We start from the raw sequence: 19,806 nt of genomic DNA, 5'->3' as shown, positions 1-19,806 counted from the left end.
CGGTTTACTACGATGTGTAGCTTACCCAGGGACATCCTTTTAACTGCATGGACAGTATAAGTTTCTTACAGCTTATAGAAACTAAAATAAAACGTGGTATTTTAACATATGCATTTGATGATTCCTCACAAAGGCGTGTGAGTGAGTGCATATGCATATATATGGATCCTCATGTGCATATTTACATAAAAAGTGTACATATGCAAAAAACTGTGTTCACCTATAGAGTACCCCAGTTTGCTGAAACTCAGTATATATTAAGTAAATGTTATATTTGCTTTTGCATTTCCCAATAATTCCAACTTAGGAAATTTAATGAGGAAGTAAACAACCTGAGTAAAATTTTGTATTTAATTTTATTTTCCCTATTTTTAAGGTGTGTACATCTCAGCAACACATTTTTCTTATGTTACCTCAGAAAATATGAGATATGCAGGCACCAGAAAACAAGCTTACTTTCTCAGCTAAGTCCTCTAATTCATATCTAATTGCTAGGTCAGCGGAGTTTTAGTAAAGCTACAGCTTTATGATGCAGTTTTGCTTTGAACTTTGCTAGTTGATACTAAGTTTTCATTTCCTTTTAACAGGTAAGATCTGAGGATATTTTATGTTCAGGTGCATGACCACAGCTTTTAAAAATGAGCACATCCTTATCACATGGTCATCACACATTTTACGTATGAGTGTGAATGAGAGTAAAGGGTATTTGATATTTCAGCATTCACCATATTAATGAACAAGTTCAGTTGTCCTTTATCCTATTAAAAGCAGAGAGTCATTTCATAGGGGTAATGCAAAAGCAGCAGCACTACAAAAATCATACTGCTTCTGTAATCTGACAGGTTAAGCCACAGTAACTTTCAGTAGTTTTTCCTAGCTTCATTATTTTTTCTCTTGTCTGTCATTTCTCTGGTACACCTAAAAGAAAAGGCAAAGAAAAGTTGATTTCTGATAATTAATGTTGTTCGTCTGATCTCCCTGATAAACTATGTAACACACCGGGAATTTAGAATCCACTTTTCAATAGAGTTTTTGGACCTTACAATTCAATATTAGGCCCTTGCACACATTTTTGTGCACAGTTTCAGGGGACAACAGTGTGAGTTGTGCATGTGGATCTGAAAAACTTTATGGCACTACATAGTTGATTTGAATAATTGTAATTCATTTTTTCTGCATGCTTATAGGTTTTCCAGCCAGTAATCTCAAAATATCTGATATTCCTGATAAGCAACTATCTCCAAGGTCAATTACAGGCAATCGTCCCAAAGGCCTGGCTCTGTCGCTCCAAAATAAAATGTAGCAAATAACACGCAGAGTAAACTTTATATTTTACTACATTTATATCTGTATGGACTGCCTAGACCAAAATCTATCTGTAACTTAACTGATTAATTTTGGAAGTATACATATATAACTGGGACTGGGTCACTTCTTGTAGTTTATGTGCGCATAGTTGTGGATTATTAAAAACTGCATAAGCAGAATCAGTGTTTCTGAATTTTAATTATCTTGATTCACTTCAGACTAAAGATACTGTTTAATTAGTGATAAAAAAAATTGTCCCCCTCTTAATTTCTTTTAGTACTTACATAAAATCTCTTTGGAGGAGAATTGCTCTCATTTATGTTCATGGAAGACTTCTAGCAACTAACATACTCTTGTCTTTCTGAATGACGGACCTCTGGTTCAAAAAAGGTGACAACCTAACCTTAAAAGTTACTTTGTAATGAAAACAGGGCTTACCTTTTTGGGTAAGTGAACACTTACAAAAGCATTTGTACACATGAGTGATTCCACTGAGGTGAGGTCGATGGCTCACTTCAATAAAGCAAAGCAGGTGTGTAAGTGTTTTGAAGATGAGGGGTTTATTGATTTGCTAAATAGATTCGGGTAATATTTGCTAGCTCATTTTTCAGGTTTGGCTTCATATGTGAACTTTCCCCTTCATTAAGGAACTTTGGTTAAAAGGAACCTACTTTTCTTTTAAAGACATGTATTTGAACTTCACTCCATGAGGCATTAGATTAAAAAAAATAATGCTTTAGAACTTTTCCAAAATATCATTTCATGTGGGCATTGGAGATCTCAATTTCTTCTTAACAGTGCTTCTTCAGGTGATGGTAAGAGTCACTAGGTCAGCTCCCTAAATATCAGGAGAAAATCCAACACCTTCGTTGTGTGTCGTCCCCCCAACTTATACCACATGTGCAGCAGCTGGATTGGCACAAAGTAGTAATGGCTCCAATGGCACCGTTATGGACTATCAGGTCAATAATCCTTATGCTAAGAAGGATTTACATGATACAGAGTAATGGCTCTGTCATTTCTGAAGTAAAAATCCACTTTTTAATGAGCATCAAAATACTGTTTTGCACTCTTCACATCAGAGATATTATGGTAGTTAAAAAAAAACCCCAACACATATTCCTTCTTCAAAAAAAAGTTCACATTTAAATGTTTGAATAAAATGAAATACTGTAGGTAGACAGCTACAGAATCCCAAAAGAGACTTTTTTGAAAATGTAGTTATTACTGTTCTCAAATACTTTCTTCCTTGCTATATCAGAAGAGTATAATGTATTTCCATCATGTCTTCAAATAGCATTTTTATGATTCAGTCCAGAAATAGATTAGGCTTAGGGGGACTTCTGTTTGTTTTGTTTAATTTTTCTACTGTGTGATTTTATCCTACTTCAGGCAGAAGTCTGACACAATCTAATGTACACAAGCTAGATCTTGTTACAAAAGTAAGTTTGAAAGTAAGGACAGTGGTCATAGAAATACAAGGCTGTGATTTTTATATTAATTTATTTTTTTATACACAATTTAATTTAAAAAAAAGCCCCACACAACATTTAATAGATCTCCCACATTTTGGGAAAAAATATTTTCTTTGCTAACAATGTGGTCCACTCAGCCTCCATACAAGATACAGAAAGTCACCAAATCCTAAACAGAAAGAACCACCATAGCGATACAAATGAAGTGACCGAGTACGCATGACATTTTCATTGTATCACCAACATTTTATAAAATTAAACACCATTTTGAAGTATGGGTCTGATGGGAATCACCCTACATATAAGCATTCGGCATTTAGTGAACAAAGTGCAACTGAACACATAAATCACTCTAAATAACATTGACACTTGGTCAAAAGAAACATATATTTAAGGCTCAAGTGTATGGTCAAGCTACTTTATGGAAATCCTTCCCATTATTTTTGTGAGAAAGAGTACTGTCTACAAAAAGGGTTAAAGAAAATGCATTCTGTTGCATCTGCTTACTAAATCCCTTACTTTAGTAGAAATTCAAATTTTGTAAAGATTATTCGTTTTATTGATGCATATAATTATAATCACAAGCCATCTGCTGATTTGGCAGGCATGGTTAAAATTCTCTAACTCTCATAACCTTTCAAGTACAGTGCCCTTGGGACTCTATTTCACTTTTATATTTTGGAAAACATGTAGGGACAAACAAGAGAGGTCATCTGCCGAAAGTCAGACCTGTAAAACATTAAAAGAATAAAGATCATGATGACTGCTCTTGTTTTAATAGCAAAGAAAAGTATTTTCTATTTTATTTCTGACTTCAGGAAGGATTATGCTGGTTTCCATCACGCACTTTGGGAATTTGAATTTTTTCTAGGGATTAAAGCTCTCTCCTAGCACTCCTGGGATCTGGGTTCCAAGTCCAAACTAAAAGAACAAATATTGTTCAGTTTGGTTGTCACAGGTGAATTAAACATATTTGACCTTGGCCTTAATTTTCCTTTTTACACAATTCCCATTACATTTCTATTTGAAATGTTTTAACTGACACTCTTCTCTTTTTTTTTCCTTTTTTTTTGAAGTTGTTCATACTGAGTTTCACAGAGAGACACCTTTCGCATATTTAGCTTTTTCCCCATGAAGCTCAAAAAAGCATTTTAATTTTGAAGGCTACATACGATAAGGCATAAAATGATTGGCTAACATTCTTTGCCTTAGCACATGCCTGTATTTATATTAGCCTACCATTGACTGGTGGTTAACCACAGTTACAAATGTTTAGGCTTTTTGCCTATGAGAAATCTTGTTCTCCATTTTCTTGTGCCCTTCACCATGTTTAGCCAAGCTATTTCATATTTGACAATTCCTTCTTTGTTGGTGGTGGCTTTGTTGTTGTGTTACATGTGGTGTAACTCTGCTTCTTCTAGCAGAAAACATCCACAAGGGAAAAAAAAATCCAGGAGATGCTTTCTCTGTTATAATACAAAAATGATCACATTTCACCAAGTTGTAGGATATTGTCAATGCGCTGAGTTAGGAAAAATTGTGCTTTTGAGAGAAAATACATGAAGGTGGAAAAACTTGGTGCAGAATGGGGCAGTCCAGTGACTTCCTGATATCAGCAGAAGGCAAAGACAATCACCCCTCAACAGAGCTGTCTTGCTTAATGCTGTATTGATGTGTTTCTCCCAGGAACAAAAGATGCAACTCTCACTTCTGTTTAATTAGTGTATCTGAAGGCCTGTATACAGCATGCATGCTGCTTTACTCCTTTTGGAGGTTTGATTCTCACCCCACACCCTCATTATAACAAGCAGGAGGGAAATGCACATGTTTGAAAGTGTCTTCACAGCTGAAACTAGGGAAACAGGCCGAGAGTAGCTCTGGTTTATTTCACAACCAATTAAGTATGACATCTGTTGAAACTCAGGAAATAAGTCTCCCTTCCCCCTGTTCATATACTTACTTAAGCTGCCAGTCTTTTGTTTGGATATGGTGAATTTTACTCACAAGACTTTTTTATCTTTGGAGTAAGTACACAAAATAAAGAAAACAAGACATAATTTGTCTTTTTTTTAAAACCAGGTTTCACTGAGTGCATGTGAAAAAGCCCTGCTTTGGCAATCCTGAATCAATCAAATGATTGTGTCAATAATTCTTCGCCTAAACGCTCACCTTACATGCTGAAAAGGGCATGTTTGTGACAGGCAATGTAGGCACAATAACATTTTCATTTTTGAAAATCTGGCTCTTCTTGTTGGCTCCCAAAGACCAGCAAAAGCTGCTAGAAGGAACTTGGATTTTAATTTCTTTGATTTTATTGTTTAAAACTTGGAACTGAACAGAAGACATGAAATAGAACAGAGCATGTGGCATTATGTGTTGTTAAAACAAAACAAAAAAAAAGAAATAAATGCAGAACCACTGTCATTGGTGACATCAGGTTTCTCAGGCCTATAGTATTTCATAATAAACCAAGGAAGAAACATAGACAAGCTTAATTAGCAAACTTAGACTTAACAACTGTATTCAGTATCAGGTAGTAATAGTTCAAGCTGAGAGACACTTCCCATTTACCAGACATTAATCCATGTGATGTATTTACTTATCAGGAGAACTTTTATTCCTTCATAAAATATTGTCCAATTCAAATATTAAAAAGAGCGTATTTCAGTACAAACCAACTGTTAAGAGTTTAGTTTCCCTCTCTTGTGCTTAGAACTTGATTGTCTTAATTCTTCTACATCTAGATATAGAAATATTTGCCATATCATGCTGACCTTTTTCCTCGTCTGTCTCTTGACACTGGATTTTCCTGTCCCTCTGAAGCCACACTGCTCCTATCAAACCTGTGGCTAACTTTCCTTTAATTTACACCATCCACTAGTGCTCTCTGTTATTTGTTTGGCAGCTTCGTTTTGTTTGCCAGTTCTTTCCTACAAGGACTGGCACTGCCTTCATTCCTGGAGGATGGTTCTCTACTTATTTTCTCTCGCTTTTTCATCCCTATTTTAAAATAAAGCTCAGAACCACATAGCATATATGTTATTTAGGCTGTAAGATGCTTCTCAGTGATTGCTGTAGGTTGGTTGTTTAGGAATCCTCTGATGAAGTGCCGGTGTGTGCAGTGGAAGTGTCTAGACCTGAGCCAGTCATCCAGATTCCCTTTAGAGTCAGTGGAAAGAGAGAGACATTTCTTGGATGCAATTCATCTCACCGTGAAGAAGATGTATGAAATAAGTAAGATGTATCACACATCTACACAGCAGCAGAAATGCCCGCAGGTTGCCTACAGGCTACCCAGAGACTGTGGGAAGGCAGTGGTTACTACCTCAGAAATATGTATCTGCATTTCAGGCACATAAAGTTGGGAGGTGAATCCTGTCTTTCCTGTCCAGCCTACAAACTGGACTCAATTTTGTCTTATATCTTGTATCCACATAAACTTACTATTTCTCACAATTTCATACAAGACAAGATACAAATAATATGGTATGCCTTAGACCCATAGTTTCCTTTTGCATATACATGGCATTGATGAAATTCAGTGTGTGCTCAAATATTCATGGAGAGCAGAATAGCAAAATGGAATATCGCTGTGCAGCTCAGAGGACCAAATTTTGCCCCTGAAAAGTGATATTTACAAAAGAGAAGGGGGCAATTCCCTGCCTTGTTCTTAGAAGTCATTATATTTCCTTTCAGAAAAAGGTTTCTTTCTGGAAACTAATTCTTAAAAAATAAGAAGAAATAAGCTGTAAAGATTTAACAATATCCATTAATTTCAAAATAAAGCAAAGATTTCTACATTCAACCAGTTGGATTTTTTAAACACTGCTGCTAGAAGCACTTCCAGACTGAGGTCCACAATTTTTTTCTCCCATTGGTCACTACTTGGACTCTGTAAGCAATTTTAGGGGTGCCTGTGATTTCTGTCTCTCCTCAGGCTTTGAAGACTCTGTTTCTGCAGCTTCGAGGCAATAGAAGGATAGATTAGACAACATTTTTGTGTTATTTCTGTGGGTGGTTATAGTCATTCAATGTTTCATATGCTATCATAAAAACTACAAGCAAGCTTTCAGTTCCAAATTTCAGTTACTGTGCATACTTTGCATAGATTTCAAGTATATTTTTCCATATTTGAAAAGATTTTATGACAGAAATTTTGATTTGTAGGGGATTATTTATCATACCCATACCTTAAACGCATAGGTGTGTGGTTTTTAAAAACAAATCATAAGCATTTAAAGATCTAGGGATAGGTTCTCAAAGTTTCTTCAGATTGAAGTAAAGTGCTTAAATTTTATTTCTAAGAGTTCCTTCAGGGATTAGAGCTGAATGGAGCTGCACTAAGCTGTGCTAACCCTTATGTAGTGGATGGTCCCTATGGAACAGCATGTGGCTATACTGATCCAACGCTATCATAATCTATACCAGGGGAGGCAGAGGTTGGCCTTGGAAGCAGGGAGCCATAGCTAGGTCTCTGACAGTCCTTTGCCTTTTCATACTCTTTCCCTGAGGATAGCCACAGTAGTAAACTCTGATGTAAGATTACACTCAGCTTGATCTAATTTTGTAACAATGAGTTTTACAAAGGGTCAGTATCTATGTGTCTCCAGTAGCACTTCCACAAATGAGACTCAAAGTCAATGAAAATCATGCCCAAAATTGTGAACATGCAAAGTTCATTATGGTATAAATTGACACCGGTGCAATAAGCATAAGCCTTTAGACTGATTTAACATTTATCCTGAAAAGCTTTCTTCCCTACAATCAACATTTTAGTCACTGTCATTAAAAAGCGTCTTCTTAAACATCCCAAAAGCATTTTGAATACCAAGAGAGAATAAATAGCTTTAGCCCTGAATGCTTTGGGCCCAATGTTATTTATAGCAACATTAGTAATACCACTTATTTTTATTGTTATTAATGTGAATAATGTGCTACTACTTTGTGACCACGGGAAATAATACTGTAATATTGCAGAAGTGCAAGTTGCTTTCTGTCAATGAGTCTCAGGCTTCAAAACGAAAGTTCAGCGTTGTGGATAGTCTTCAGGTCATATAGCTTGCTTCCCTATTTATTTGTGAGGTTTTGGTATTTATTTGTAGTTGCAGGATCTATCTTTTGGCTGTTTTGATGGTATTTTAAAAGTAATGGAGTCAAGTTTTGAAGTGGGCACAGTACGGAAGACATCGTGATTTTTGGCCCTTAATTTTTCAGAGACACCATTTGGTATGTCTCCTCCTTCTTGAACCTCCAAGAAGAGTACCCACAGCAGGCCTATCATAGACCCAATGGGCTATTTAGAGAAGCTGTCTTCAAGCATTCCAAGCTGCTTCAGTGTACAGCATCAAGTCTGCTTCTAACAGAGAATGAGTAAGCCCTGTTACTGACAGAGTTCAAGTTAAGCAGACTGCAGCCCAGGAAAGAGGGAAACTTCATTCAAGGGCTAGGTTTTCCTATTCACCAAATGGAGATGACATGTTGCCAGTTTTCCTGTCTGTGGATAAAGAAAGCATCTTGAGAACTCAGGAAAAGACAAGCCAGTAGTATATGAAGACCTTTGCATAGAAGGAGAATGCCCATGCTATCCCTGAGAATTTTTTTTTTTTAACACTAGGAGGGTGTGAGATACAGTGTGTGGGAAGAAGGAATAATCGCTTGAACAGAGGGAGAATATGAGAAAAAAACTGGCATTACATAATAAGAGTTTCCCCTGGCCTGACCTGAGTGATCAGAGGTTTCTGTGAATCATTAAGCCCAGTTAATGCACCTTCAGGAAATTCACTTTCACATAAAATTCCAAAACCAAGCAAGAGAATTGCTTCTAATAGAGCAATAAATAAATATCTGTCTTTTAAAAGACCATAATCACACAGCTCACATTTTCTCATTGCTCAGAGTGTCCGAGGTTGTCAATACAGTTTGCGGAACTTAAGGTGCCTGAGAGAAAGAGGTGGTCTGTTAAATTAATGTTCAAAGGAAATGTTCATTTCCCAGACGACTATTCAAGTGATCCCTTGAAATCCCATGGTGCTTTTGGCTTGATATTTTCAAAAGCAAATTTACCATATTCTGAGCTGCCAGTCCTGCAAGGTTAACCTGGACCTGAAAATATGAAGTTTCTTCCTCATCATCATATTCAGAAGACCATATCCATGCCTTAGTTTTGTCAAGTACCATTATCTCATGTGACAGCTAGCAAGAAATTCAACCTCAAATAATATCTTCATGAACAGGCCTGTTGCAGATACAACTGCAAGTAATTGAGCCTATTCTCACACAACACGTCCTATGCAGTGTCCCTTTGGTATATGGCGAAAATTCTCTGCTAACGCCTACAGATCTTTCACCAAGGAAATCTGCTCAGATCCAGGCAACCTCCATATAGACAATTTTAGCATAGAATCATGTCTTGAAGACAGTGCCAGCTTAAAGTCTTGCGTTCAATTATATGAAAACAAAACATTTTCAGATTGTTGATCCAAACAGGACTTGAGTGTTGGAAGCTCCGTCACAATGCCCATCTTTAGCCATAGTCTTTGTAGCCTCCCACAAGAACGCTGGAATTACTACTAGTGACTAACTGTAGGTGCTCACTGCTGCTGTGGAGAAGCCCATGCCCTTACTTTCTTGACAATAAAAGGATGCCAGGTATGAGTCCCCTCCCTGTTAGCCTTTCTAAATACCCTCCAAGTTTTATACAGTCCTTAAAAAGGATATATAAAAGTGATGTATGAGGATCACTCTTGATCTTACATCATTATACAGAATGGGTCCTGCTCACCCCAGCCAGAAAATGATATGTTCTACTTACTTCCTATTGAATTACATTCTAGAATTATGTAAAAACATCATCAGGTTACTGAAAGCCTTAAATCATTGTCTCGTTAGAGTTTGCCATCAAAATAATGCAAACTCTTTCTTTAGGTGTATTAATTTTTGCACTAGTATGTGTTCTACTGCTTAAAACAATATTTTATAAAGAAGTTTTCTAGTTCTTAGACCAGCAAGCTATAAATAAACTTTCTCACCCAACAATCAGGTAAGACAAGCTAGATAGGTACACAGATCTAATCTTCCTTATACAAACTATTATGCAATATTACAAAAAATGAATTTTTATTAGTTTTCATGTCCTTAGATTTCTGGTCTTGTTGATTAATTCAGTAACCTGGAAAACACAGCGTTGGCCTGAAAAATACAGTTGTTTCCATGAAAAGAGACACGGGAATGGAAGGAGTTTTACGTATTCATTTTTTTAAACTGCTTTGCAAATTCTTTGCACAACAAACCTCCCCAATATGTAAACAGGGCTCTAGCTACTGTGTTTGTCCACAGCTAGAGCTACAGATGAACACAGTGTAGTTGTGTGATGACAGGAACAGCTGACTCATTAGTAGAGAGCAGTGAAAGGTAATTAACCCTGGGAAAAGTACAGCTGCCATGCGAGCTGTTCCTTTCTGTAGGATCTGATTAGAAATTAGTGTTAAACCACTGATTCTTTAAAAAAATGTCATTGATAATTCACTTTCTCTCTCAGGTGTGGCCCCTAAAAGGGGCCTGGGATAAAACTAGGGTACAAAAGGTCTTCTATTTAAAAAGGCCTTTTCTGAGAGAAGTACACACCTGTTTGGCTGCTTCTGGACTTTTCTTAACGATGAATATTGTCTCAGCTTTGAATGTTGTGAGGACACCCTCCAAGTCTATGGGCAGCACAGAGAATGCATCGTCAAAATGATTTAAGGTAGAACATTGTTGGTTGCCATAAAGGCGCCTTTAGTGAGGCTGATTATTTAAAAGTCACAGCTACTACTTCTTGTATCAGGACACGTTTCTGATGCAGAATGATGCAGACCTCTTCAAAAGAAAACAGCAATCTGTCTTCTGAGGCAGGTGAGTACAGCATATGCAAAAAAGGATTACGCCCTGGGCATGAAAGCCACCCCCCAGCCCACCCCTTTTCCTGCACACATCTTGGTGTTTGAGGTGCCAACAGAAAAAGCAGAACCCATGACGTAATGTGACATCCAAACAACAAGCCAGCCTATTACATATGTACTCAGACATCTGATACAGGCCTACTCATCAAGAACGACATAACTATCAACCAAAGTAGCAAAACTTCATTAGTGTGCTGTTGGAATTTCTAAACGGCTGTTTATTATTTACAGCCGTTGTATCCAAAATAGTTTTTAATCATCTTAATTTGTAAGATCTTCTGGCCAGGACTATATCTTTGTATACCTGTGTGATTAATCCTGAGCGTATGCGAGTGCTTGCACATGCAAATAACATGAGGTCCATGAGAGTGTTCTGGTTGTTTTCAACGGAGCCAGGGTTGCACTAGGGAGCCCGAAGGGAAACTGTGTTTAAAGTGACGAAGCTTGTAAGACATCTCTCCACGGGAAGATTTTTTTCGTCTTGCTCAAATCAAATTTACCCTGATAGGATGGATAATGGATTATTATTATTTACCAATACAAAATAATATTACGAAGATATGTTCCTGTAGTGTTCTTTTTAGCTCAGAGTTGTTTAGTGGTACAATGGGCCGTTTTCTAATATGCTCACATTGAAATAAACTTTTCTCTTTCAGTTTCTTTTAAATTAAATACAGCACTTCCTGAGTACAATATTTGAACTTAATGTTACCACAAACATATATATATATGCATGCACGTACATTTATATATATAGATACATATACACGCACAGCTTATTGGCATTTTCAACATTGAGAGCAAAAATGTTCAAAGCAAAATGGTTAAAGATATTTCCTAGGAGAATGTTTCTCTTTATAGGAAAATGAAGACTTCTAAGATAAAGACCTGACATGCCAAGAGTGTAGTTACCTCTGGATTGCCTAATATGTTAAGAGAGATGAGAACAGAAATGCGTTTTAAGTTATTTTGCCATTCATCATGCATTAGTTAGTACCCATTCTTCTCAGAATTGTTCTTTTTTGTTTGTTCATTTTTTCTTAGTATAAAAGCTTGAAGAGAAAGAGGAAACATTTTTTTCTTGGAAATCCCAAGTAATAGCACACTCTTGAAGTATCAGATTGAGTTGCAGAGGAAGTGAAAGCATGAGCAGGCTATTAAATTGATGAACGCAGGAGGATGAAAATAATATTAACTACCTTAAAGCATGGTTAGAAATGCACAAAAGCACTTCACGGCACTCTATGTCGTTATCCTCATTTAGCTGAAAGGTGAAGAGACTCGCTGAAGGTCACAGAATAGATCAGTGGCAGAGGCAGAAAGAGAGTTCCAGAATCCCTTTTTTTGCCAATTACTTGCTCAATCACAGTGCTTTCTGCTCATGTCTATGACAGAAGACAGGTGCCATTTTAGGAAATAACCTTCGCCCCACTCTAGAATCATAAAAGGCCCTGAAAAGAGAATTTAAACTGCCATCCCTGGTGCCACTGGCCTCTTAGCATAACTTTGAACAGACAGAACACCCTTTTCCTTGCTCCACACACCTGGTCTATTTGCTAAGCAAAACCTTTTCAGATAGGAAGTCTGTCCCAGTGATCACTTTACATGCACATTTTTGTATCTGACAAATATTAGTCAAAGTTTTACTTTGATTTTCAAGGTAGTATTTTTGTTCTTGGTTTATTTTGCCCTCTGCTCGTCAGCATGTTACCAGGATCTTCAGGGCAGTGCAGTAGTGCAAGCAAGCCCCATTATCTTTAGCAGTTAGGGTCATTACAAGTCTTTTAGATGGTGGCAGACTGTACTTCACATGGCACTCTGGAAGTTAATGAACATATGTGATTTGCATGTCGAGGGAAGGCACACTTCTTCCCTTTGTGTGACTTTCCCTTTCTTGGGACACGTCTGTCATGCTTAATGAAGAGAGCTTGTTGTTCAGAAAGGGGAGGATGAATGCATAGGGTATCAAAATAGTAGTTATATTTCTTTCTATAAAAATAGTTTTTATTTTTAGTTTATTGTGCCTTTTGACTCCATGTCAGAGAATGTTCAATGAGCTAATTAGCCGTGGGTTTTGTCCAGCATAAGAATTGCGATGTCCTAATTCTGGCTGTTAAATCAGACCCAGAAAATTTGGCTGGAACAGTCAGAAATCATGGGGAAGGAATATAGTAACCTAGATTAAGCCTGTAAGTATTTGCGAAGTGACCACTTTTACTGAATCTAATCAGCTCCAACACTTCAGCAGAAGTTCAACGCAGCCATAACAGCACCCCCATAAAATTGTCCTTCAAACCCATTGATTCCTAAGCAGCTTGCTGGAAATCATGCAGCAGTACAAGGACTGTAACCATGATGGCTAAACACCGGGCGTGTGGCAATACCAGCGCTGGACCAGAATCTTGCTGATGTTGAAGGAGGCTATAATAGAGTATTTTGAACACCGCCATTCATTTCACTGCTCTTAGCTGTACTCATCTGTGTGCTCGGGGGTCTCCCGTTGGCCTCAATCCTGCAACTACTAAGAACCCCTTCAATGAGCAGAGCATGGTCATCTTTCGCTGAAGTCAGTAGCGTCCCCCCCCACCGCCCCCCCCAGTACCTCCCAACAGAGATGACTCCATGCAGGAAAAGTCATCCAGGCTGAAAAAGAGTAAACATGTTTCAAAAGAAAACAAACCCTGTGTTCCAGAGTCAATGATGCATGCTCTTTGAACTTTCTTTTAAAATTGCTCTGAAATCATAAGGTTGTTATGGTGTGGTTTTACTCTAAATAATGCATATCATTGTAGCGCGAGCCTTGAAGTTAAGTGGCTACTTTAATGAAACATAGTTACCATAGTTACCACAGGAGAACAGAGAATAACTTTTAGTTCTTTTGAAGCTATGAATTAGTTTAAAAAGAGGAAAAGGAATAAACAAGCGTGCAGAAGTTTATTATTCAGTGTTTCATGCCTGATCAACTCTAAAAAAGAAAAACTCCCTAGACTAGGGCATTAACATTTTCCAGCTGAAATCTATAATTGCCCATCAACAAATACAAAATCACATTTCAACTCTTCAGCATGTCTGTTTCCATGTTTTTTTTCCTGAGTCAAGAGAAGAAACAGATTTTTTCCAAGTTCTGCTTTTAGCGTTTCGTTAATAACTGACATTTTACAGCACCTTGGTTGCTAAAAAAATAATGTCCTAAAGGCAATAATACATTGCTAAACACAACTCATGAAATCTATGGTCTAGGTCTATTATTCATTATAAACACTATCTTAAGGCTGATGAGAGGGAAATGAGAATTTATCATAGTGAAGATGTCTTCTAGGACCAGCTTCATTGTTTTTCAGCTTAGCGTTGAGATGTGCTCTATCCCTGAAGTGTTAATGGAGGTCACTGCTGTTGCTCTCCTCTACTGTGCTGAAGCAAAGGAGTTCCTACATAGTTGACTATTGAGAAACAAAATGATGTTCTTTCCAGTATATCACCTTCAGCTTATGAGCCTCTAGAGCAGCGGTGATTAACAGGACTTTTACGAAGTTTCTGTGTAGTTACAAGGACAGCTTCAATCTTCTGTCATTTTTTTGCATTAGCTATGATTATGCTTTTACCACCAAAATGCATTTATTTTAAAGGTAACAATACAGACTCAGAGAATAGCTTATGTTTCATCTATATTTATCAGCACTCACTGTACATTTGTGTCTTCATTACCAGGAAATATTAAGGGACATTGTGCCATCTATTCCTGTTTACAGTTTATTATGCAGAGATAGGAAACACTTAGCATGTAAAATGAATGTAGAAATTATTCCTGGATAGAAACACGGACATTTCCCACTCGTTGGCTCTTTCTCCTCCATCACCGGATCAGAGTGTAATTGTCAGTAATCAGGCCTGCTTGCTGCTGATAAAACCACTCTGAATGCTAGCAGCCTTCTTTGTGTGATGACTCAATTATTCCAGAAGTGCCTCATCAAATCTGCCCCATCAGCTGGGCTAATAAATAAGGAGAAGAAACTGGCCCCCCAAAGCAAATTATAAATCCATTTGCATTAACCATTTCGCTGGTCCATGATCTAGGCAGAAATAAGCATGGCAGATTGTGTTAAGCTTATTTGAATATGTTTATAATGTTTACAGCATGCAACCTTTTTTTTTTTTTTTTACAAGGTGTTGGAATTATCGGTCATGAATAGCATCTAAATGCAGTTATGTTAATTACAGCAAAGCCTCAGGCATCTTTGAGGGATAGTTTGTTGCTTAAATCAGGTGAAAGTTAAACCCTTCTGCTAGGCAAAATATGATCTTGCACATGGCATTGGAATTACTTCCATGCTTAAAAGAGGTGATGAGTGCAAGGGATGTGTTTTTACAGGTACTGGAAGGACAACTGCCTGTGTTACAAAGACTGTCTTGCACTGGTAACGGGACCTCCTGCTCATCTCAGGGTAGAACCAAGTAAGACAAAGATTAGCCTTATAGGTGGGAAAGAAAATGCAATAGTTGAAGTAGCAATAATTCTGTTTCATGTGTACTCGGCAGTTCATTAAAAAAGTGCAGAAAGGAGTACTCTGCCCCAAGGAAATTCCTTTCTGAAGCTCAAATTACATAAAAATGATGTTCCCAAGTAGACTCCTTCAGATTTCCGAGACTGCCCGGGCGTACTGCAGTGAGGGTGTTAAAGTGAAGCATCAGAGGGCCAAATGAAATTAATTTGTTTACTCATGTGCTGAACATCATGCCTGTGCTTAAGGGTCTCACTGAGGTCACTGATAAATTTGTGCAGAACTTAATGTGTAAAGTTGCATACTTCAGCCTGTGCAGGATAAAGATCTGACTGAAGTCAAGAGGTCAACGTATCTTTACTCATTTGAAATGGCACCTTTTGCTTTCATGTATTTTTTTTCTCAAATACTAAATATGTTGCATCACTTTATCTGTCACTGTAGAAACACAAAAAGTGTTCAGGGATCATAACGGTGAGCACATCAGATTTTTTTTTCCTTAAATGTTACTTCCATTCTGAGTTAACAAATCACAAACTGTTGTGATTGTTCATTTTCATATTTGCAATATATCAAGTAGTGATGTGGTAAATGAGAGAAAATAAAATTCATTTGTTGGAAATTATATCCATTATGCTCCAAAAAGGTTCTTCAGGGTCTTTTACAGATGTAGTACAGCCTTGTGTACTGCAATTCTGACAGAGAAAACAATCTCAGACTTCTGGTGAGATATTTTTTACCTGTAGAATATGTCTTTTCTCATTATTAAATCCTGAGTAACTCTCTAGTAATCTGACCTGAATGAGTGGACTTTTCCCATAGACAACGGGTCAACAAGAATGGTCGCTTGAAGGGATTTGTCACACACATCTGATGTTGAGGATGGGGGCCCAAATAGTGATTCACGTCAGTATCCCGATATGACTCATGGATCTCAGTAGGATGGCACTTCAGAGTCAGTACAAAATTGTATTGCACTGGAAATGGCTGTAAACCAAAGAGTGAATTGCAAAGGTTCCAGGTGACCTCACTAAACCATTACATTGACAAATCAAGCAACTCATTTATTGCATCTTTGTGGGTTTATAAGGTTTATTATTCTAGTTGAATTGAGGTGTTGGTTGAAAAGGGAGGAGGTTGTCTTTGTAGGCAGGCAAACTTCACCTTCGGGATTAAAAAATTGTGTTCAGACATATAGGGAGTTGCAGTGTAGGCAAAATCTGCCATCTGTAAATCCTTCTGAGGTCTTTACTAAAACAGACAAACAAGTTGAAGAAAAGTATGAATAGGCTGGGCCAAATGAAGATATGTCTGGACTTAAGGGGAGTGATCCCGCCAAAGAACCTTGGTTCACAAATAAATAAATTAGTTCTACCTGATCTCCATCAACAACATTCTTATCATCAAAGTCACCAATAACCTTGATGTTGTTTATGGGCTCTTGAGGCTGAGATCTTAATTATTTTAGTTGACATTGCAGACTTTTATCTGCACTTCTTGCAATGCCTCAAAACTTGGCCCATGATTAATTCTATAATTCATAAAATATACTGAAATAAAGTGTTTCTCAGTAACTTATTGTGTAAGATCTTGATTTTACTGTGAAACCAGCACTAACTCTTGCTTGCTACCTGAAGTATCAGATCCCAGCACTTATATTTGAAATATAAGTTTCTTCTTGGAGTGTGGACAGGGGTGACGCATAGCTTATATTCCATCAGGGATATGTCACATCCCATGACACAGCATAATCCTACACACCCTGTTTATAACATGACAGATGCATGACATTGTATTAGACTTTTTATGAAACACCATATCTTCAAATGTGGGTACTCACCCACGAATCAGCTGTATGGCAGCCAGCACTCTGTTATGTGAAAGAAATAGAAAATAGCACATTTAAACTTACTTACCAGCAACTTCTGTTGTAATTAAACACAGAAAAGGGGTTCAGGTTTTGTGCTTTGTATAAAGTCTTGCTTTTGTCCTACTATAACACGCTTGCTTTACAAAGATAGCTGATGGTGTCGCATGCAAGGCAGATGGGAGTAAAATAGCAAATGGCACTGCTGCATGTAGTTTTCCAGTACAATTTTAAAACCTCCCCCCCAGGCCTGATCCAGCCCGGACTCCGTTTCTTAAAAGAAGGATTTTCAACGTATTAGCTTATTATGTAAAGTTAAACTTGAAAAGTTTTGTATATTTTCCTGTCCTTTGTGCACTTTTCCAAGTGGATCTCAGCTGTGCTGTCTTAACTCTCGTTCCCCTAGGATGAGAGAGACAGCAGATGGGGTTAGGGCAGAGGGCTGATGCTTCTGACAGCAAACGGCCTGGTTGTTGAGTGGAAGCTGTGAGCGTCAGGAAGCTCCTTTTCCCCAGAGAACCAACTAACCACTGAAGAAAGTTGAAAATGAGCCCTTTGAGAAACGCTATTAAAAGTAGTAAAAAATTGCAATTGTGCAGATGATGTGCTGCTGTGTGGTTATTCGGATGCTAATGAGTTTGACATTAGGGAACTCAAAGGGTTTACAGCTACTCCCTTATGTGATTTAGTTCTTTATTGGCAATCTTTGAGAAAATAAATGAAAAATATATTGCTAATAAATACATAACATGATAGGATTTTATACAAAAAGCTGCTAAGTTTTAGGCTTTACAAAAAGAGCTTTGTTCACCATTGTAGCTATTCTTGGAGATCTTTTGTTTTAGGTTAGTGTGTTTTGAACAAAGAGGAAGAGGCAGGTAGAAAGCTTGAAGACTCCTTTTTTTTTATTTTTTCATGGATGTTGAAATACAACAATGGAGAAAGAGGCCTTTGAGAATAAACAACACCTTTTTCCCAACAACATATTGGCTAGAAAACTGCTTAAATTTTTTTTTTTTGGTATTGGGCTGTTTTGTTCTGGGTTTTCTCCCTTTTTTATCATCTTGCATCTGTTGCCTGTTTTGCTATTTGATAAAAACTTATTAATTTTAATTAAAAGTTATTGATGGGGTGCAACTAATATTGTATCTATTGGGACTCAAGCAGAAATTAGTCACTCAGTAAGCTGTAGCTTCCCTGAGAATCTGCTTAGAATGAGCCTTTTCAATTTCAGAAATGTAACATTACAAATTTTACTGATGAAACTTCAGCAGATATCATTAAATGAATAGTTAAAGTTTCGCCTTCAAGCTCCAGAAGTTTATCTGCGAACTATGTTGTAATTGGAATACATTGAATGAATAGATCTATTATTCTAATTACACTGGGTACTATTTGAAAAGGACCTCTGAAGTTGCAAAGGATAGTAAAAAATTGATATTTTGGTCACTAGTGGCAGGAGTGATGCTAAAATAAAGCCTGTCTATAACAACTGCTCACAGCCAGCTTTTCCCAAATTGCAAGTGCCTACAACTTTAAGTGTTCAAAGGGTTCAGGTATTTTTTTTTTCCTGAATACAAGGCCCTAATATTGTATACTCAGATATAAACTTCTGCATCTCTTCTTCCCTCACTGTTACTGTTGATTTAGCAGGAGTTTCCTCTCCGAAAGGAATAAAAATTGAGCATGGAGAAATGTCGAGGATTTCCTGCAGTTTGCTTATGGTGAGAACACTCTCAGTGTGGCAAACTTTAAACTCTGATATTCAAAATCAGAAAAAAAGAAAATGGACAGTTTTTCTGCTATTATTAAAATACTTTAGAATGCTTCTCATTTATTTTGCAGCATGTACTGAACTGTCCTGCTTGGTCAAAGGGATTCTGATGCAGTAAAAACATTTGACTAAGGATTTCTACGTATAGAAACTATGGATTTTTGTCTGTGCAAGAAGAAAAACTTTTCTTACAGCAGGTCGATTTCAAAAGCTATTGGAAAGGGTATTAACAATATAAAGAAAGTACCATAACAAAAGAAAAATTGTTATTCCTTCTGCCCTTGAGAAGCATCATTGATGCCTCTATACCGCATATTTGAAAAACCACACAAGAAAACAATACACCTGGATTGTTTGCCCATTTTATTTAAACAGTGTCCTGTTTCAGCTCCGTTTTATTTAGTATAGCTGGTTTTTGGTTTTCTTTTGTTGTTTTTTTGTTTTGTTTTGTTTTTTTTTTTCCAGAGAATGAAATTCAGGATTATCTGTTAAATCAGGCAAGGCATCTTGGGCTGAGTGAAGAATTTGGTCCTTTGGAATCTGCACACGATTTCACCTGGAAACACGCAAAGGTGGGATAATTTATTTACAAAAATGAATTCGAGTCAAAATATATCTCTATATTAGTCCTAGAATACTATGTGGTTTCTTGTGTAGTGTCTCGTGCACTATGACTATTTTTCTCACATAGAATCTTCTGGTTTTAGAACAGCAGCCTTCAACAGTCAGGTATAACAATATTGAACTATTGAAAAAGATATAAATATTTATAAATACCTAGAAATTCTATGTTTTAAGTTTTGGAACTACACTCTGTTAGCATTACATTCTGACAGGAACATATTTTTGAGTCGATATGACTACAGGAGTGAGAATATATTTCATAATGCACTACTTTAAATTTAATCTGAGGCTTATTTGGGAAACTTTTTTATAACGCTAATTG

General features: G+C 37.1%; 1 protein-coding gene across 1 annotated transcript in view; it reads left to right on the top strand.

The window, feature by feature from the left end:
• The window catches only part of ST18 (ST18 C2H2C-type zinc finger transcription factor), a 166,774-nt gene that overhangs the window by 74,712 nt on the left and 72,256 nt on the right, over window positions 1–19,806 (top strand). The window contains exon 3 of the mRNA XM_063326858.1: window positions 19,326–19,432. Within this exon, the coding sequence (XP_063182928.1) occupies window positions 19,326–19,432 (107 nt within the window). The remainder of the gene's footprint in view (window positions 1–19,325; window positions 19,433–19,806) is intronic.

Source organism: Chroicocephalus ridibundus, chromosome 2 (assembly GCF_963924245.1).
Source record: "Chroicocephalus ridibundus chromosome 2, bChrRid1.1, whole genome shotgun sequence".
NCBI lineage: Eukaryota > Metazoa > Chordata > Aves > Charadriiformes > Laridae > Chroicocephalus > Chroicocephalus ridibundus.
The sequence above is the reverse complement of the archived record's forward strand: the minus strand, read 5'-3'. Positions and strand labels throughout refer to the sequence as shown.